Here is a 22,646-nt window from a genome sequence, read left to right on the forward strand (position 1 = left end):
AGTATCGGGAACAAAAATAGCCAGACACCCACCTTCTTTTCCCCCTTAAAAGTTGCGGGGGTAGTACTGGGGGTTCACTTGCAAAATGGAAGTTCCACTGGGATGCAAAACAAGCTTGAAATTTAAATAATCTACATCTTTCCTATTTTAGATTTAACTATAGCAAAACCGCTACCACTCATTTCTTCTGCAGATCAAGGGAACAACATACCACAGTGTGGGGACAAAATATTTCAAGCAATTTTTCATACACTGACAAGTAGTAAATTAGGGAATCTTGTAAGTACAATACAGTAGTCATCCCCTTCTATTGATCACATATAATTTACATCTTACAAAGATGTGAATTCTTGCATTCTCACTCCACAAGGAAAATCTCAATGATTTATTCATTTTAAATAAAAAATAGAAGGTAGATGAGAAGAATTACTTCACAGGCTGTAGCTTTCTCAGGGCACTAGTGCTAGGCTCTTCTTTCGCACTGCCCGAAGGGCCTTTGTGTGCAAGTCCCTCTAATTAACAAGGTGAATCATGCAGCAGTTCCCTAATTAGTGAACATGACAAGCCAATGGAAACAAGCAGACAGACCTGGCGTACAGATATGGTCAACAAAAGCCACAGCAACACACCATTAAAAAAATGCATATTTCATGTAAATAAAATACAAAAAGAGAACTAGCGTAATACCTAATTTTCCTTTTCATGTTTTATGCTTATTCCTCATTTATTGCAGATATAAATAACGACACAATAAATCAAGGTTTCCAACCGCAAGTCACACCACCTCTCCAAAATCAAAGAGTAGTTATCCTACATGAATAAGCATCTGCTTAAGGGGCGTTATTTGTTTTCTCTCTTGTTTTTCTGCTTTAAAGAACTGCAGTTACATTAAGCTTAGCACTTTAAGAATTCCTTAATTAATTCTATTCAAAATTATTTTTCCTGAAATCCTTTTTCACCAATAGATGAAATGAGTGCAATAGTTGCACTATTATTATTGCATTATAAAAATGCCTACATGCCCAATATGTAATAATTTCTAACTTTTGTATAAGGATAAATAAATAATAAAAGTGAATAATCAAAGAATCAGATTTGCATTAAAAAGGAAGTGAGATGATCTAAAATGTACCTCCTTACATTAATCTTTTCAAGTAAAATATTTTTAATCTTTCACTCTTCCTTCTGCTTTTCCCCAAAATACTCTCCCCATCTCCAAAACAACACATGGGGGTTCCATTTATTTTCAATTTATTGCAAATTGAACATTTCATTTAGATCTTAATGATCCTTCAAAATATTAGAAGTCTAAAATGTGCGTCACCAACAGCAGAATATATTTTTTTCACAGAAAAAATCCACTATATTCTTTGCTCTCTATTTCTTGGCACATTATAAGTGAGGAAATCTACAGATTATCCCCGCATTATAGGTTCCTCTTGCTCACAATCTTGAAAACAGCTATTTCTGACTTTCTTTTCTAATTGGGTGAAATTTTCTTATGTTCTAAAATTGATGTTCAGTGTACTGATATCTAAACCCCCCTTCACTTTTCTGAACAGTCCAGTTCTAAAAATATGGGATTAAAATGCTGGCCCCTAAGTAATAATGGTTCTACATGTCTTTAAAGGTTATTTTTTGGCTATAAATTTAAAGAATATTTCATGATGTTCTATTATAGAGCTGATTAACTGTTTCAAAGCAGTTTTAAACTCAGTGGAAAAATTCACAATAAATACTATCAGTGATCATGAGCAGAAAGCTAATACCATTACAAGCTATTTGCTGTGTTCATTTTTTTTTCCCTTCTTAGTATATGTGAACTTCCCCTAACTTAGATCCCACTCAACATAACATAGGACAGTGTAGAACAGCTTTAAACACAGGCTGGAAAGTATCCTCTTTTAACATCAAGGCACAATGGATAATCTGCTAACAACTGAACTATGATCTGCCATATGCACAGAGGAAGTATTCAGCAAACAACCTGTCACAAATGCTTATTGTTTCAGTAACCAACTCACCAAAGGACTTTGCTTTATAAAATATATTACAAACTCTGGCACACAATTTATTATCAAAGACAGCTGTAATTAAATGTGAAACTACTGCAAAGAGAAAACAGATTCGGTGCATTAAAAAGCTTTACATTCTTCTTTGCATCTTAAATAAAATCAAAGTGAGGAGATTGGAAATATACGCTAAATATACAAAACCAGAAATTAATGCAAAATCAGAAAATTTTGAGCTGATTTTCAAATAAATGGTATACATAAACACAGATTATTTTATATACATAATTATAAAAATATTTTGCATTTAAGTAAAAATGTTAAATGCAGCTGATAACAATAAATCATAATTGTCCACAGGAGATGTTTTGATTTGAGATTAATACCAGAGGGATAAATTCTCTTTGTTTTGAATACTGCTACTGATGTCAACAGAGTTAGTCCAGAGTTATAACGGTGGTGACAGAGAAGACTTCAATTTCCAGTTTTTTATACATGAGGAACAGGCATTTAAAAAGTGACAGGACCAAAAATGCACTAAGAGGCAAACAGGGCAAAAATAAAAATCCCCGAGACAAAACAGTCAGATCATTCTCATTTTTGCCACATAGTCTACCACATGTTCTCAGCATTCCCAAATGTTAGCATGCCTGCTAAGGCAGACATTTCCTTCTCCATCAGATTTGGGGGGGTTGTTCTTCAAATTTCAGTATGTCCCAGAAATAATCTCTCCACATAGACACATGGACAGATGAGCATTTTTGACTCAGGAATTATTTTTAATACCTCAGTTAAAATTACCTGAGGATATTTATGAAATGTACTTTTATGATTTTTTTCTTTTGTATAGCTGAGCAGATCACAGAAATCATCATATATTGCAATGTTCACAGAAGCATCAGTTGACAAATTTAAGAAATATATGCATTTTAGATAATGTAACAATGTACAAAATATTTAAATATGTATTATAATTGCCCTATATCCAAAACATCAAAAAAATACAGAGCAGAACACTATCACATATTACTGAAATCTAGCATCTTCTACTGAGCACCACGACTACATGCAACATACACAAAAGTTTAGCTCAATAGTGAAGTCTATTTTACCTCTATGTAAATTACCGAGATTAAACCTTGACAAAATTGGGATTAACTGGTCTCAGAAAACTGTGCCAGCCTCTCATGACCTCAAGTTACCTTTCTGCTCTGAGAAGTGACATCTCTAGTACAATCCAGAGCATTGTTCGACTTCTGCATCCTAAAATAAGGTACAAGTTTTCAGCCTGAGACTAGAGAAGTTAGCTAGTGGTTACACTAGCTAGGGTTAGCTAGTGTAGCTGCATGTTCTTTAGATGTTTTCCATGCAAACTGGAGGTCTGTATCACTCTACCTTGTGCTCACCTAGATCATTAAAAAGGTAAAATAGCTAAAAGATTCAAACAATTTATATTCTTGAGAGGAAAAAAGTCATCCCGTATTTATGTTTTCTGATACACCCTAGTAAACAATGGATTCCCTGAACATATTGCTTAAGGAGGAAAAACTGGTAACTGCTAATGCCAGAGAATTATTAAAATAGAGAACAATTTTGTTGAATACCGAGTTTATTCTTCCTCAAAACAGGAAGCTGAAAGTGTTTTACGTAAGTAAACAGCAGTATATACAGTGAAGTAATAATGTATATTCAATAGTCTTCTTAATTATTACCTGTCATAGTAAGACACAGCAGATATCCCTATATATTCTACAGGTACTCTATACTGGGGAGCCTATCTCATTTCCCCGGAGGTGGCAGATGTCCATTAGACCCACAAAGTGCAGGCTGCCTTAAGACTAAGGGCTCCTTATGAAAATATATATAAAAATTTTCCAGAATTTAAACACATATTTTGAAAATAGACAAAATTATCCAATTTCTCACAAAAATGTGCTTTGTCCTCACCAATCTCACGTCTATTACGTTTCTAGTAAAGTGAACATTCTCCCTCTCTGTCGTCTTCACAATTAATACCTGAGTTCAGTTTTTATGTTCAGTCTTATTTCCTGGTTTGTATATTTGACACCTTCCTAAAGCTTACTTGACTTGTCTGACATGTTTGCCAGATATGAGCACTTCTTTGAGGGCAGATTTTTTTTTTTAATTCTTACATTTAGGGAAATGAATAGATTTTCATGCACCTTAACATGTGAATATGGCTTTTGGCCACATAGGGTGAAAAATCCCCTTAAAAACCTGATAGTATGTCAAAAAACAAGATTAAGAGAAATCTTCAGAAATCTACACGGTGTTATTTCTGTTTCAAGAATATAAATGTGTGTTCTGAATATAAATAGATTTACTAGTTATGAAGGAAAGGACACAGAAGTGTAAGGAAGCCTACTCTGTACCTCAGATTGCTTATTTAGATTTTCGCATGGCTGTGCAGTCAATAAACCTATGAACTGTAATTGCATCATACCGTTTTTCAATTCGCTTCAATCCTACAGATACTGAGATATCAGTTTTAAGGAAGCTGTAACACCTCAGTGTACAGACACTTGTCAGCACAAATAGATAACATACTTTCCCAATCCAGAAAAATCACATTATCATCTTTCTGACCATTTCCAGGGAAAAAAACAGAATATAACCACCCATTCAGCAACAATTTTCAACAGTATGGGAAAACAAAAGTCTTACAAATCATTACTCAACTGCCTAATAACGTTAAAAATATAGTAATGCCTTTCAAGTGTTTACAGTTTAGAGATAATCATATCCACTTTTAGTAAACACATACTTGAGGGAAAAACAATCATCCTGTTTACATTGTGAATGGCAAGAATACATTTTATTTATTTAAAAAATTACTATTACTAAAGGGGAACTACTTTTTCAGGGTATGTTGAGCAGTATCTCATTATTTAACTAAGATTATGTAACTACTGGAAGACTCTTTCACAGGCTGACACAAAGGTATTTTTTAATGACAAGACTAAACTAAAAATAGGAAATAGATGCTAACACACCTTTCATGACCCCTACAGGTTACTGACTAGCCACCTGGCTTGTATTTTAGGAGAAGAGTATGTATATAACCTAGCTCCAGACAGAAATGTTTAGTATTTACTAAGTCAAAACTGACACTTTCTACCCTACTGTTAACTGTATTAAATACTCCTTAAAACTCTACCACAATAAACTACCTGAAAATGACAACAAAGCTAATGTTCACATTCTCCACAATAAATACATACGTAACACAAATTGTCACATCCCAGCACAGATAGACAGCAGCTGCTGATGAACCCTGCAGGAAAATTATAGTATACTTTTACAAAGCAGATTTACAGAATCAGATTATTTCTTTGTATCTGATTTTACAATCTGCTAAATAAAATATTCTTCGAGAGATCTGTGAAGATTAATGTCTTGTATATCTTATAAATTACTTGGAGATACACAAAAATATTGCATGCACATATTTCAACTCTCAAAAATGTGCTGGCAAGGAAGTTTTAAATTACTTTTTAAAATTTTACTACTATGGTTCCAACTTCAGCTCTGCTCCCATGAACTCTTTCATCTTCCACTAACAGTCTAGAAACAGATCACAGATTTTACGAAATGCAGCATGTTCTACAAAATGTATGCATTTCAAACGAGGTCCTGCCATTGTAAGATGACAGAACATGCAAACACCCTTCCAGCCCACAGCCGGGAAGTAGATGTGGGGACCACAGGCAGGTCTTTGTATGTGGGTCTTGCACAAAGAAGAGACTGAAGATTTGTCAGCAGGAGGTGTGCAGCTGATTGCTGATGGCCAGCTGCCCGCTGCCGGTGCAATGTGCAGCACCCAGACTGAGTGGGCAGGGGAACAGAAGATTTAGTAGGTGCGTCTCAATCCCCGTAGGTTCTCTCATGTGACGCGGAGCGCCCGGAGGAACTGGGGGCAGATGAAAGCTGGCAGCTGTGTGCTGCCTCGGGCGCTCAGAGGCTGCCAAACAGGGCTTACAAACATGTTAGCTCAGCGGCAGAATTAAAGCCCTCATTCAGGTTTATTTTGGAGTAAGAAACCAATGTGCATACAGAGGATGGGGGAAAACTTGCCCTGCAGGCTGAAGCCTAAGTACACCTTGACCTCTCCTTGCAAGCTTCTATATAGTAGAGCAGGCTTTAAGAGACCAAAACATCTAAATAATAATTTAGATTGTTGTCCAAGCAACCTCCTCAGTTTCTGACAAGCAGACACAGCTGACATTTGCTGCCCTCTACTTATTAAATAGGCAATCGTATTCTAAAGTCTAAAGCGCTATTATTTTGCCAGATCAGCAGGGAAGTAAATCTGTTGCAGTGTTCAGATAAAACAGTTATATACAATTTTTTCCCCATTCACGGCTTGCTCCAAATGAAAATTTTTTTTTTCTTTTTCTTCATTTTTTTCCAGCTCTGACAGAATGACAAGCAAGAGGTTGTTGTTTCTACCTGAGGAAGACCCATATTCAGACAAAATACCACTGAGGCAGAAGGAAAACTGGAAATTCAGTGTTGTCGTCTTCCTTGCACAAATTTATCTGATACACTTATCTATACCTCTATATATTTAGATATATAAAAAGAATTTTAAAACTTTTGGAAAAGGAAGTACCATTGCACAGATTCCTCACTGCCTCTCCTAGAACCTCTGGATGCAATTGTCAGGCACTCAGGAGAGACAAAGCCAAACCATCCTTATCACAAATCTCACATCACAAAGCAGGAAGAAAATGGTTCCCTTATCTCTTGACCAAGCTCTGTTGTCTGGGCACCCAAAAGTGATTAGAAAAAGGGGGCTGACACCCTCCACTTGTTTAGCAGTGCCTCAAAATCCAAAAGCAGTAGCACTGGTTACTCCTACAGATGTGGAAGGAAAACTGCTGGGGATCTGAAGCCACTTTCCTGTGGTAGAAAAGTCACACACCACCATCAGAGAATTTATTTTACAAGAGCAAGGTCCTGTCGGAGTATTTTGGTGAGATTCAGAAAGGCAAAGTCAGCTTCAGAAATTCTTTACAAAAAGCTTATACCATTCTAAACCTAAATTCTGGAAAATCATATTTAAGTAGTCCTGTTGCTTTATCATGAGAGACTACTTGTTACGACAATCTTTTTTTAGGCAGGACTTCATCGGGGCGTATGCATTCTGGAAGACAATGTAAACAACTGGGATGGATTTCTCCTTCCCTGTCTCCTTTTCAGCTGTTTTAAAAAATTAAATCCATTAGGTAGAGCAGAATTTGTTACAAGTGTTCCTCTTTTGGAAGTATTCAAACACGAACCAAATATATTTCACAACAGAGATAAACTCTAATTTGAAAATGAGGCTTGAGTCTTCCTCACTAGTTTTATTTGAAAATTAGAGTACACAGTTACTTAAAATTTTGTTGGGAAAGGTGAGAAAACAAGTAAGAATCCTGAAAAGCCAACTACTACAAGTGTATACAACTCTTACTTGTTTATGTCCCCAAATTCTCAGAGCGCCACATGGGAACGTTTTGGTAGCAAGCTAAGACAATTACTATATTTCATTTGCATACATACCTGCTAATGTCTCAAACAGCAGATTGCGTCAGTACAAATACAGCTGTCATACAAACTCTAAAGGAAATGATGCTGCTGCTGTGTTAATTTGAAGGCTGCTATCTTTCAAATACCTTTGCTAGACTCAGTGAGACATCAGCTAAACAATGAACAATGGCTGATTAGAGAGCCTGCTTTCCAGTTTTCTCTTGTCATCCTCAACTGTCCCATTTTGTTTTGCATTAGCCCCTATTCTCCAAGGTATGCAACCTCATTTATCTGTGCTTATAAACACCCCATGTACAAAGACACAAATCTGACATGGGTCTTCATGAGGTAGCACAACACATTGATACGACACTAAGGATCTTTCTCACACAATGCATTCAAATTTCTATGTAATTCTAGTGAGGAAGTAAAGAAGGTTCTAAGAATTTGTTTTCTAGATAGGAAGTATAAACAAACATAAAAAGAATGGTTTTACTTTTTATTATAAAGACATATCAAGTATAAAAATAGTTTCTTACGAAAGGACATGTATTGAGCCCATGTATCAGTAAACCAGCGTTTGCTTTTAGAATGCTGAAGACAACAGTTATAATCAGTCACAAAAAATAAGCATTCAACTAAAGAAGAGCTAGGCAGTGTATGTACACTAAAATCATGTGTCACTATGGAACTCCACCAAATTATTTTGTAAAAGGAAATTATTACGTTGGACAGGATTGGATTTAATTTAGATTTCTGCTAGACTAATGAGGTAATCTTGGGTCAAGTTTGGGTTAGAGAAAAGACAAAAAAACCCTAGCCCTTGACTCAACTCTAATTAATATACATTTTACTTAAGCAGGAATTAAACAATTTGACTCAGTTGGAAAATATTATGGCCATTCCTTTGATCCCCTAGCTTTTTTCCGTCAATTACCCAGTTCTCTGACTCTCTGTACAGCAAGGGTAACACCACACTTCATCTTCAGCCAAACAACTGCCATCACTTCTGTTTTAAACACACGAAAACAGGTTGAAAATGTCATGGTCTTCAATTTTACAAAGAGTTATGCAAAACTTCTGCTGAACAGTAAGACTACTATTGCCTTTAGTTCTTCGGGACTTGTAGAATTCATGGCAGGGTAATACTTTATCCTTGGAAACACATGAAATTTTTTGGCAAAATCAACTGTCTTTAAACTAATAAGAAATTTTGAAGATCTACGCACTGAGATTCATATGCAATAAATTTCTTACTGATTACAGATCTTGTTTCTTCAGCAGCAGTATTTGCATATGCAAATATAATACCTTTCCTCTCCTGTCCTTCCCAGGAGTTCATAATCAACTCCAGTTATCAGAATTTGTGACTGTTATCATAATACATCTGTACATCTAAAGTAATATCTACTCAAAAGGAAAAAAATATAATTAACATAAAAGCAGTAAGCTTGGTAACGCAGCAGGATTTTCATGCAAGTCTTTTGACTGATAACAGACAGGACCACTTCTCCCTGAGATGCAAGTTTAATACTAACATCTGAAGTCACTGCAACAACTTTATAACTTCAGGAAAATCTTGTACTCCAAAGCCAAATCCATGGCAGTGTTGCATGGACTTTGACCATACCAGAATAGTCTAAGCATTCTTCTGAAGCATTTTTCTGGGTACAAACTATAGACCTGTGGTAAAGGGAGAGTGTAAACGAAGTGACTCTGTTATCTAACCTTCTACACGTATTGTCAAAAATGCTTGCATTCCTTCTGCATCACAGCTATAGCGTTGGTAACCTGATGCAGAAAACTATTTATGAAACAACTCAGTTCTGAGGAATCATTATTGCCTAAATGTTGCACTATCATTACTTCAGGTATCATACTCCTAGCTTTTCCTTCTTCCCATCCACTGACCCTCAGATGGGTTAGAGAGCTAAGTGGCAATTTAATTTAAACTCATTTCTGTCCAAGTGCTCCATTTCTCAGTGGAATGTTTCATAAGAAACCTGTTTAAGAGAAGATTGTTGCTTTTGAATCAATATTTTTATGTCAAGCATGATAAAGTAGAAAACTTCTTCAGACTTTTCATCACAAGAGATACTGCATTACTAGTACAATCTTTAAGGACCTTGGTTTTGCTAAAAAGGTGAATAAATGAACTTACCAAATGAAACAAAATCCTTTTCATTTGCTTTTCATTTTCACTAATGCCTTATAAAAACAGGGATAACTGCAGTAAACTATTATTTAAATATTTTAAAAGAAACCACTCCTATTGAGTTGATAAATATTAATGTGGTGACAAGTTAAGAGTAAAATCTTTTTCATAATCTCATTGCTAAATACATGGTGCTGGATTTTCTGTAATTCTGCTAAAGACAAGTTACCTTTTTATGTCGGATTCAAAATTTCTAACACAATTTTAGAGCCACATAAGATATACATCATATGATGCACATTATTATTTTTAAGAGAAGGATCCTATGGCTTCTTACAGAACTCTATCTGCTAACAGTCCAGATATTTTTTCGCATGTAACTCAGAAAAGGATACAGTTCAAACTCTAAACTTAGCTGAGTAAGGCTTTTGTTACAGAAAACATGTCAGACATGGGGGATGGCAGTACCTGAGCAGAGCAGTTACCACAGTGCTGCAGTGGATACAACTCCTCCGGAGAGCATGGCAAAAACCTGCCCCTTGTCTGCTTGTGCTAGAACTGGGAACTCCTCAAGTTCCTAGCCAGTATAACAGTCACAACAGCAACCCACTTAAATACCTATCACTGTTAAAGAACTTTATCCAGTCCTAGAAAGACAGGCTATCTGTGCTGACAAAGGTATGTAAAGGGCTGTCTTCTGTCTTCACTTGAAATCGGTAATGCTTCTATTATGAATACCAACAGGTCTGAGATTTCACTTTCATGGTTAACGAGTACATCTGAGAATAGACTCAATTGAGTGTTATCTAAACTGATCTAGGTCCTGGATACATGCCCAGACATTTATGGTGTCTGGTTTAAGTTTTTATTATTATGCAATATTCTTGGTTGGTGATGACACAAAGATTTTAACCAAGTTAATCTTTCAGGATCAAACTCAGCTACCTGACTTTTAAATTAAAAGATTTTTAGCCAACAGACACTGAATATGTAAAAAAATATCCGTGACGGACGGAAAGGATGTTTAGGATCTTACCTTCCCTGCCTTTCTTTTAAATCATTTCTATTAACAGCTAGGTGTTGACTCAATTATTCCTAATCTTGATCTATTCCTGCCATCAGTTATATGGCCTGGTTTATGTCCTATTTAGTGAACCCTTTTAATGGAAATTAGAGAACTCATAACTTCTTTGTCGTATTTGTAAGTTTCCATGCTTCCAACAGACTACATAAATCAGTGTATTTTCTAAAAGTTGATTTTAAAAGCTTTAATCATGCAATATGAAGTAGACACTGCTAACAAATTATGTTATTTCTTACATTAAGTTGTACTGAGAGTCAAACATTTCAGAATTTATGTTACAATACAATGGAACAAGTAACAGCTGAAGAACAGCATTCTTCCCTGAAATAGTCTCAATAGAAAATATTTTTCACTAGTTTATTAAATAGGTTTACCATTAAAACAATCATATAATGTCCACTGACAAAAAGCTGTACCAATTTAAAAGTGTGAAAGTAAACTGAGAGTTTTAAGCAATACAAACCCCTACAGGCACATTCTTCTACTGCTTTCACTCAAGTCCATTTGAAACAGGTTAATGCTAAAGCAAAATAAGTCAATCAAACTGAAATAAGAGTGGGTTTGCACTGACTTAACTAAAACAGTGCTAGCCTGTGTGTGAATGAAACCTGACTGTTATGTCTAGTCTCTGCAATAAGACCATATGTAGATGGACCTTCTGTTTGTTTTGGTAAGTATTTAAATGCAGTTTAAACTTGATTTATGCCAGTTTGGTTTAAACAATACGCAGAGTAGTTTGAAGACTGGCTAATAAATGGAGTAAGACAGAGTTACAGAATAAAACATAAAATAATCTTCACCTTCCCAAATTCATTTTTAAATGTGTTCAAAGGACACAGTGATCTCCCTGTACATTTTCTTGATGACACCAATAAGCAAAAAGGGGACTTCTTAATGGTAGTTCTGTGAAAGAAATTGAACTTTTTCCTTTTTAAATTAGGAGGAAATCCAGAGCATTACGGAATGAAAGACTCCAAAATATCCATAAAGGAGAATGTTTTGGAACAAATACTCTTTGCTAGCCTTCCTTCTTTCCTCTTCATCCTATTTATCCTTGTGTTGGTACCTTTATTTGTATTCCAAGACAATGTTTTCTAGAGTTTTTTCAATGTCTTGAAAAGTTTTTTCTGAAAAGATTTAAAAAACTTTCTTAAAGACTGCAAGTTACTACTTCTGGTATTTCACTTTCTCCCTCTGACTTTTCTTTGTATCTTGGGCTATATTCTCTTTATCAGACTTCATGTAGTGGTTACATTTGGTTTAGGTATTTATCCATTTCTATCTGGCAGTGAACCAGTGATCACACACAGTTTTGAAGAGAATGGCTCCAGCCTGGTTAGCAGAAGGAATGAAGTAGTGTCACTGTTCAAACGCCGGCACACTACAAAGTCTGAAACATTACCCATTTCCAGAACATAACAATGAAATTATCAGCTACTTTGCCAATATCAAAAAACAAACTATCTGACAATCATATCATTAAACAAGCAACACAAGCTAGAAATGCTACAGGCTTCTCAGATGCCCTCTTTATGCTTTGTAAAACACTACCTAGTAGCCACTTTACTACTGCCCAGAAGAATATCTGAGCAACAAAGGTCTTCAGGCAATATTCAAGACATGGAAATCATGGAAACACAGCTTCAAATCCAGCTTATTATCAAAGCTGACAGTATTATATTCATCAGCTTATACAAAACTTGGAAGAAATCCAATGTCTCTCTCAATTATGGGTCATATGCACATTTAAGAGCAGCCCAGCTGGCAGTAAAATCTTCACATTTTTGTAGGCGTTGATTCAAAACTTTTCATTTCAAATAACAAAGCCATGCCAAAGACACTATCTACTTGGCCTTTTATACTATAAAATCGGTTATTTTTTATTTTGGCAGTGCCAATACAATTTGAGACATCAGCATATATTCAGTATCCAGTGCAGAAAAAAATATGAACAATATTAAATCAAAATCTTGCCAGTCCCACTTCCCCATTCCGTTTTGCAAAAGTTAATGCAAAAGAATATGTTTTTATTAAATATATTTGAATATTTTAGGTGAAAGTCTCTAAACTAGTTGAAGAAAGAGCTTTAGAATCCTAATTACTAAAAACAGAGACATGCTTATATTTCTTATGGTTCCAAATATGTAGAATGAAATTCAACTTCAGAGAAAGGCATGGTGCCAGCAAATTATACACTTTCATTAGAAGGGTGGGAAAAAAGGCAGGGCTAATGTACTAAAGAACAGGGTGCAGCACTCAAACAGAAAACCTAGTATTCATTCTGCATTTACTCAAACATGTTATCATATCCAGGAACACCACTACTTTAAAAGGACATACCATTTCTAAGCATTCTTAATTAGGTTACCACCAAAATATTTGCTACCTCTTCACTAATACCACTATTACCATTACTCAGAATACATTTCATACACTTTCTTTTATTCACATGTCAGCACAGCGTCACTCCCTCTAGTGGGTAAGAAACACAGCTTATATGGACAACCTGAATTTTCATACAAGGGAGTAAGTACTCCTGCAGCTACACCAAATGCAACCACACTGGCTAGACTGCAAGTCTTCTATCACAGCTATAAAGAGAACCACTATTTCACTCTGACTACCAGAAAAATGGGGTTTTATTAGCCCTGTTGTTTACTTGTGCTTCCTCGAGCTTCCAATGGCCAAAAAAGAATTACAATGAATGCAAATATTGTGGCAGCAAGAAATGCATTTATTTCTAGCTTGCTTTCACTTCCAGCAGCATGATAGTTTTAGTTCTCAGCTCAACAGCAAGTTTTGCCTGCCATCAATTATTTTCACAAATCTGATTCTTCCTTTGCATACAGTGGCTACATACTAAACTCAAGTAGTATTAAAATCCTGTGTCTTTTCCTGCCAAATAACTTGATTACTCTATTTCATTTGAATACCTGCTTGACAAACCCAACTCTGGAAACACTAAGGCATGGTCTAATGTTTACAAGAACTCGTTTCAGCAAATCTTACTACATAATCGCATAATGAAAAAAAAAAAAGACAAATACAACTCAACCATGGTACGTGGATTTTTTTGACTGTTATATATATAAAATCTGTACAGCTAACGGAACTATAGAATACTGCCAACAGGGAAACAAAACAGGAAAAACGGGTCAATACAAAAGAGCTTGTTATATGCATTTTTCTGTATATATTACCTTCTAAAGTATAATTATTACTGTCTAATGCATATATCCAAAGAAGTTGGCTAAAAAACCAGCATCAGTTTGCTGCAAATGATTTTGCTATTTTTTTTAAATAGGAATGACTTTCAACTGATAAGTATTTTAGGCTAATTGATTTAAGTTACAACCTGATCCTAAGCCATCAGATGCCTTAAGCAAAGGACAGCCACTCTCATTTACAGCAAATGAAGGTACTCAGTAGTTTACACATTGTTACTCTTAGAATAACATATCAAAACTTCATCTGAAATGATTTGATAATTTTTAGATTGTTGTAATTTAGACTGATGTGTAAATAGTCCAGTGAATCAACACTGTAGAGAAAATAACTGGCAATTACATTACTTGAAAGATTGTTACCAGAACAAAATTGTTAAGTAGCACATTTCTAAGAAAGTGACATTTTACAAAAAGACAAAGGCATATATTTTCTACCAAAATCTGGTGTTGCTGTCATCAACAACCCAACAAAAGCTACAGCTACCTAAAATGGAAATGAAAATGTAATGTATGGAAATATTCTCTTATAAAATCTCCTTAGGCTTCACATGTATTAATGTATTAGTTTGCAAACATTAAGATCAAAGGCAAAGCAACAAATACATCCTAAAAAGTTTTTAGTCAGATTTTTATTAACGATATACAAGTAGCAAGGCATAAAAAATTAATATGTTCAAGCCTTGAAATGTCAAGTGTAATGATCTCTAGCTCTGCTTACCTCCTTTGCTTTTTGTTTCAGTCTAGCTTGCTCTGGGTCTTCTTGCCTTGAGCGACTCTACATGTTTAAAAAAATGGGGGAAAAAAGGTTAACAGATGGTTTAAGAACCCCTCATCTGTTGCAGTAAGTTAAAAAATAGCAAAGAAAGGGGAACGGGATACAAGGTGTCAAAGATGGGATGCTTACAGTCATAGAAGTGCAATTTCAAACCCATAGGCCTCACCCAAAAGACAGTTAAATATTCAGTTGTAAATAAGATCTACCCTAGATTTACATTTTTTTAAAGTATCATGTTTTTGTCAATACAAAAGTTTCCATACAGGTTTAGATTTCAGTTATTTAACACAAATTCAAGCATCAGAGAGCAGAAGTAACATCCTTTCCATTATCCGAACTTTTAAATTTAAACTCCTTGCAGTCACTTATTTTAAAATAATTTACTGTTTGCAACTAAGCTTTTATTCAGCTGTTGGTAGAGAATGTGGAGATAACAGTTGTAAAGTCACCCTCCCAAACAGTAAATCTTCATAATAAAGATGTTACTGTCTGTATGAGCTTACTTTGAGTACAGCACAGATATACACACAGGTTAAACTCATTCATGCACTACTAATAATATTAACATTGTAATTTTTAAAACTGGGTAAATACTGCTAAATGGCAACTTTCGTATTTTCCTTCAAAACTAGCAACAATAGCTCTAAAAACCCATTAAGAATAACTGTTTAATTGCAATAACAGGGCATAACAGTACATTTCTTCAGATACAGACTGTTTACAACCATATGTTAAAACTATTAAATTCTTATTTATGCTTGCTAAGCATACCCAAATTGATGGAATTCAAAACTCAAGAGGTGGCTAATATATGCTTTATACTTTTTAATTGCATGATTGGTCAGTATTCAGGAAAAGTCGCATTAAAAGTTGTAAGAAGCTGCAATAAAACTTGAGACATCCATGGAAAACTGTTGTTCCCAATAACTGAAAGATGTAATTGTTTTACTTCAATATTTCTTTGAGATTTAAAGTGATACCATTTACACAGCTCCTAAAGGAATATCTATGCTCTCTCCTATCTATCTTTCTCTGCCTCCTTCTATTCTGAAGACAGACCTGAGACTTGAAAGAATATTAGCTTGCAAACTTACATATGCTCAGCTTCCATGAAGAAAACTAAAGGGAGATTGGTTTTAAGGAAAAGGGGTCATGTAATGTTGTTGATATACCTGGAGAGAGACTTGACTATGATTTGACAGACAGGGCATCAATGATACTGAATTCTCTATCCTTTTTCCTGTTTGTTTTTTTCTAAACTGGAATTACTTTTTCAGCTAATATAGCACACATATAAAACACAGTGATGACAAAGCATGGCCAAATTAAACAATTATGAGATTTTTAGAAGTTGTGCTTGACTCTTCCACTGTGCACATTAGCTTCATCTTCCAACACCACCTACTAGTGATTTTGTGCCTGTTGGCATAAAAGGCAGTTTGACAGGATAGTGTCTGGAGTAAAGTAATGAGAAATTAAAATCTGTAGATAGCTAATGACCAAATTAGACTCTCATGTTATAGTTGTGCCAACCAAGAAAGGAACTCCAACTTAACATAGACTAATATTCCTTCTAACTGCTGTGGACAGACAAAAAGAAAAATGTAGATAATCTGATCTAGTTAATGTTTAAAAAACAAAAAGGCATTTCACAAAATCTGTGGATCTGTCAAGAGAGCAGGGACTCTATTCAGTAGAGCAATTACTAAGAATCTGATTATACCTACTGGGTTAAAAACCAAACCCATTCAATGAGTTGCTTCTCTAGGAGGTGGACTTAGGTAAGTATTTATGAACTGAGCTAAATTAGGTCCTTGCTCTGTCATTTTGGGATAATAGTTAATCATTGTGTGCCTCAGTTTCTCCAGTATGATGTATGGAAAATCATACTTAGCCCTTTTGTGGGTTTTGATGATAAATTTATAAATGTACAATGAATTTCTATTGCCTTCTGAGTCTCACAGTGAAAGCAGTACAGAAATACAAAGTGTTGTTATACTACTGTATGAAGCTGAATCATTTGCCAAATGCAAAGTACAAGTTAAAAGCACTTCAGCTTAAGGAGAAAGCAGAATGTCCTGGGAGAATCAAGCTGAGACTTCTAATATTGTTACCAAGTTCCTACAAGAAAGTGATAGAACCCTGGAAAACACACCAGATCTACATTGTGTTTGGGGACATTGTAAGAAAAATTAAAGCAATAGATGCAAAGTAACATTTCAGTTTCCTGGACTCCATAAGTGAAGGAAAAACTCTGAAAGTGCTACTGATTAAAAAAATAACACAGTTAAAAGTTGGGTTTTTTTTTTCAGAAACTGACCAAATAAAAGTAGATCTGAAGTTCAGGATAATCTGAAAAAGCAGACCCCAAATACAGGCAAAAATGCAGATGATCTATTCTGTGTAAAACTCCACCTCATTCACAACAAATAAATAACAAAAATTACTGCAGAGGTGAAAACAGATACTCATGACTGATATTAAATACAGGATTTTTTTGGGTAATGAAGATCTAAAAGACCAGGTGATGTTAGATGTATAAATCCATATTGAAGGTGAAGGTAGAACTACTTTTACATTTAGAATAGCATAATGAGTTGCTGGTTACTCCTTGAACCCACACCAAATGGGCCTGTCAAAGAGCTCAGGCTCTTGTTTCAATCAAGTAGAATTCCAACTTTACACTGGATGTGTCATTACTGGTATAAGTAACAGTAAAAAAATAAGGAATTTATCTGTCATTTTGGGGGTTTTTTGTGTTCAGATAAATCTTAACAGATTTTTTTAAAAAAGATTAAGACTAAAATACCTTCCTGCTGACTACCATGTCAGTTTGCAAATCAGTACCTTCAGAAATAAAATCATCAGCATATGGAGGCTAAAATGTGTTAAAGGAAAAGTATAAACATTGACTATTTTATTAATTCTTCACTTTACGATCTAATGTAAATTATAAAAGGCTTCTTCAGTGCCAATGCAACACACATGAAAGCAAGTATAAGCAAAATGAAAATGTCAAGCTTAACAGAGGTGCCTAGATAAGGTTTAAAAATGTCACTGGCTTCTCTTTACACTCCATTCCACATGTGAACATCTTTTCCTTCATCTGAAGAGTTTGAACAATTTTGCTGCTGCTCAGCTCTTTTAGTGCTTGTCTATATGCCACCACTTTTATTCACCAATAATTTAATATTTTACATTTACTTTTGTCAAACTACTAATCATTCCTAGTTTTTTTTAATTCCAGTTTAAATTTTTTCTTTGAAATCATCTCAAATTTTTGGTTCTCCTTTCCCTCTAACATCCAAATCTTAATATGCTGCATCTCACCTGTCTTGTGAAACATGTTTTTCCAAAATCTTTTAATGCACCAATGTCTCCTTCCTCTAAAGCTTTGGAAACACCCACCAATCACAGAACCCCCCTATTCAAATACTTTCAAGGAGTTTAATCACAACTCCTTTCCCTTCCCCTCTCTATTCTTCATGTCTAGATCTGTAAATAAAGTAAGATGGGTTTACGTAATATATTTTCATGCTGATGAATAAACACCTTTAGAAGCAAGCTAGCTTCCCATAGTAATTTTAGAGAAACTTAGGACTGATCCTAACCAGATAACATACTTTTAAATACATTAAATGCTGTCTCCTACTGAGAACTTATTCACCAAACCAGGTTTGTTAGCATTTCTTCTAAACACAAGCTACTTGTATTAGACCAGACAGCCTGATATTTTAATTATTAAGAATGAAAGTGATTTGTGTTAGAGAACTTGCTATCTTATTTATCTGAAAACTGCACAGATCACATTAGGTCTATGGAAATATTAGACTTTCAAAGTATGAAAAGCAGCATATGTTAAATGTGTGTATTCAAAACACGTTATGGGGTTGTTCAAAACCCAATATGGGGTTTCATTTACATGTTACCAAACTCCCTAATGTTCCAAACCTCAGCTTTTCCCCTTGCTTGTGTTAAGGAAGAATGCCACAAAAACAGACATCTAATTACACATTTAACAGCGTAGTTATAAGAAGCGGATTTTTTTATTTCATAGAATTGTCTTAAATTAGAAAGCAACAGTACTTTCAAATAATTATACTATCTGTAACTCATGTAATACTTAAATATATGCAACAATTATTTTTAAAATTGGAGGATACTCCATGTGTCTATGCAGATGGGCAGACTAATAGTCCTTCTGATGTATTTAATTATGATCATTATTCAGTATTTTGTTGCAGTTTGTGATGTCAAAGCAGCACCGTTGTTACATTTTGTCTCACTAATAAAAAAAAGTTTTCTGTTAGATTTATAATGATTTTGAAGTCTCAACTTGTTAACCTATGTCTCACAGGGTCTCTCCTCCTAAATACGTCTCCTGCATTTAGCAACACCTGAACCCAGTTAAGGCTCTACTCCCCCTTCCCAATACATACACTGGGGGTCTTTAATGCTTCAAATTAATTTTTTTTTCATTAAATAAAGTTAAGAGTCACAACTGCAGGTGCTGTACTATTGAAAGCCACTGCTGTGCCAACAGTTTCAATTTTAAACCTATTTTTCCCCATTGATGACATTAGAACTTCACCCACGGCTGTACCAGCTTATAACTTTCACTTTTAATTAAAGAAATTAAATTGGCAACATGAAACACTTTGCTTTCACATTAGCTTTGTTAATAAAAAGTGAAAGTTAAAAGCAGCATAGCTGAGGGTAAAACCCTATTCAGAGCTATGACCACAGTGAGGTGGAATGCAAGAGTACAGGTCTAAAAAAAAGATTTATTTTAAAATCATTAAAATTGAAGTAACAAATTTCTAAAAATTCAGAAAATTATCTCAACACAGTAATTCCCTCTGCTCTCCTCTCATCAGAAGTGAGTATAAGTTTCCTTTCAGAGAGTGCTTCAACCTCACAGAAAGCTGCATTACATCCACTGTACTCTCAGAAGAGGGGGAAAGGATTAAATTGGCATGACAACTGAACTCATCTCTGGCTCAAAGAGGTAACCCCTTCAAGTAATCACAGGGCGTGTGTGTAAGAAAATCTGCACTGTCAAATTTCAATGAACTCTCTCCAATAAAAAAAGCCCTTCAGCCTATAGCACTATAAAAATCACTATCGTTCATAAATACTAATTAACTGTGCAAACAACACTAAACATAATTTTCCATTTACTTATGTAATTATTCTTTTTACAGAAGAGATTTTACTCTTGTGATAGCCATATTTAACACCCCAAAACTTGACAGGCTTTTGCTACTAATACAGAACACTCAAAATAATAGACTAATAGAACGTATATATGGAAATTGATTTTCAAAATTAATATGATAATAAAATAAACATGCATTTAGCCAGTTTAAGCAGATGAATAAACACAGGAATTTTAACATGATCCACTTTATTACAGATTATATCACAGAAGTAGTATTCATGGATTTTCTGAAAACAAGGACAACCGCAAGCTGTACCTCTTTATCATAGAAAACACTGCTCTTTCCAAAAAACAGTTCAGAAATAAAACCGAACCCAAAAACATTAACTACAAACTTCTATTCCTCCTGCTGACAGAAGTATTTTCATTATTAGCCCAGAACCAGAATCTCATTCAATTTGACACACACAGCTTGCCTTTTCCAGGTTTTGGAAATAGCTACAGCATCAAGGAACGCACCTTTTACTACAGCAAGACCTGTGCTTCGATTTTTTTTTTTGAGAAACTCCATACAACACACACCATGTCAAATGTAAAGATAAATTCCTCAAGTGATTTTAGTCTGGCTTTTGACCTTTCTGCAGTCTTAAGACCTTCCTTAGGTCTTCTTGCAATTTCCCATACCAGTCACCAAAGACATATTCGAAAGATCTCTGCTTCTGCACACACATGGAAACAACAGCCAGTGGGTTCTTACTGGGAAAACAAACAAGGGCAAAGAGCTGACTCTCCATAATGTTTCCTTTAAAAAGACTGCACTCTGCATAGGTGTTTATATACAAGATGGCCCCTCCTTGTGCCATTTTTATTATATCTTCGTGTATCCAGAAGATAAAAGTAATGACAATCAAGGCAGCTGCACTCTCTCCCTGTACAGCTTCTGTATTTGAGACATCATATTATCTGGATGTTTGAAACAGGAGCTGTTCCAGCAGCAGGAGGTGACTGGATCTCACAGGTTTGGGGCCATTATGTCTTTAAACACTTCTATTTGAAAAAGAATTACTAGGAAGTAAATTAGAGAAATGCTTTGGGTCGTATGTTCTAGGTTGGTATGCATACGTTGTGGAACATGATGCAGAGATCCCCGAGGTACAAGAGATTGTGCTAGCTCCTGAAACAGTATAGTCTTGTTTCCAATTTTTACATTTTTAATAAAAAAGAAACTGTAGGTTGCATTGCTACTATAGTATACCTTATGATTTCTCCTTTCCTGTCAAGTTTGTCTTCCCCCAAAACATCTCACTAGAATGTGAACATCAGTCATTATCCTTCTAAGCTTGTGGTATTAAGTTTCTGTTTCTCAAGTATTTCCCAGGCATGGGACATAATATTTTGTAATATTATCTCATTTAATGAGCCACATAACACTGCTGTTTTGCTTTAAAGCTACTCTTGTAGCTTTACAATTATTTTTAACGTGGATAGTGACTTTTCTCAGAATGTCAAAAATTTAAAATATTTTTTGAAACCTAATATTTTTTTCTTCTGTCTTCCCATCTGATTTTATCTCTCATTCTCCCTAAAACATTTCCTGAAGCAAAACCAACCCCATCTGGGTGGTTAAAAATTCTGCAATCACATCCTACTGTAACAACTGAAATTATGGTTGCAGATCAATCAGAACACTAGTGTCAAGTATTTTCTTTTCCCCTCCTAAAGAAACCAACCCACTACCCAAAACAACAACAAAAACCTGCAAACCTGACACTTTCTTTGACCATCATTTACCTAACTTTCTTTCCCCTTACTGAATTCAAATGCAAAATTACCAAATTGGTTTAAAGGCTTCCCAAAGACTCATGCTGACTCCCCTTTCATTTCAATCTATTCCTTCATTTTTCATCATCTTTTCAATTGATTATTTTTTAAAGTTGATTGCTTAATACCATCCACACTCCAATGCCCAAAACATTTCCTTCATTATCTTATTATTTGTCAAAACCTGGACTTTGGCTGTTAACAAGGCTCCAAAGTGTAAATAATTGAAATAGAATTTTCACTGTGCAAGTTAAACCTGTTTACGCTTTTCCATACTAGACAATAGATGAGGTACCACTAGCAGGCAATTTTGAAACTTTTCCTAAAATTACTTTGCTGAGTAACTTTAAAAACATGTTGCAAAATAACATGTCAAAACACGTACAAGATAAAAGATCACTCTGTCTGTCTAAAAGGCACATTAAGAAGCTGGAATTATAAATAAAAGAAAAAATTTCTGATTTTTAGATTTATGCATCTACAGGAAAAAAAGCAGAAACAGAAATTTCATTTTAAAATTCCAAGTTTTCTAACCTTTAAAGACACAACACTGTCAAGGTGACAAAGATGCCATGATCATGGAAATAATGTCTTTGCATAGTGGATGTTTCAGTCTCCAGAGCCCGTTTAATCTTTACCCACTTTGCAGACACAAATATCAATCAGCAGACCACAAAGAGACATGAACTGGTTACTGATCTTTATCACTATTTATCAGGGCAGCTGGGGCAAATTTTAACTGTGTCCATTTAATAACTGTGTCATTACAATTACTGCATCCTTTCCACAAAGACTTAGATCTCCTTAGACAACTAGGCAAGTTCATAAAAGACCAGAAAAAAATAAATCCTGGGTAAAGAACTAGTACATAGGAATTCA

The 22,646-nt window shown here is 34.9% G+C and overlaps 1 protein-coding gene across 2 annotated transcripts in view; it reads right to left on the reverse strand.

The window, feature by feature from the left end:
* Positions 1-22,646, reverse strand: part of LOC141949031 (transcription initiation factor TFIID subunit 4-like) — a 149,834-nt gene that overhangs the window by 57,270 nt on the left and 69,918 nt on the right. For both annotated transcript variants that reach the window (XR_012630632.1, XM_074882200.1), the window contains exon 13: positions 14,729-14,785. Coding sequence is in view for 1 of the 2 variants with exons in the window: in XM_074882200.1 (XP_074738301.1) it covers positions 14,729-14,785 (57 nt within the window). In the remaining variant the exon portion in view is untranslated. The remainder of the gene's footprint in view (positions 1-14,728; positions 14,786-22,646) is intronic.

The sequence above is a fragment of the Strix uralensis genome, chromosome 12 (genome assembly GCF_047716275.1).
Source record: "Strix uralensis isolate ZFMK-TIS-50842 chromosome 12, bStrUra1, whole genome shotgun sequence".
Taxonomy (NCBI): domain Eukaryota; kingdom Metazoa; phylum Chordata; class Aves; order Strigiformes; family Strigidae; genus Strix; species Strix uralensis.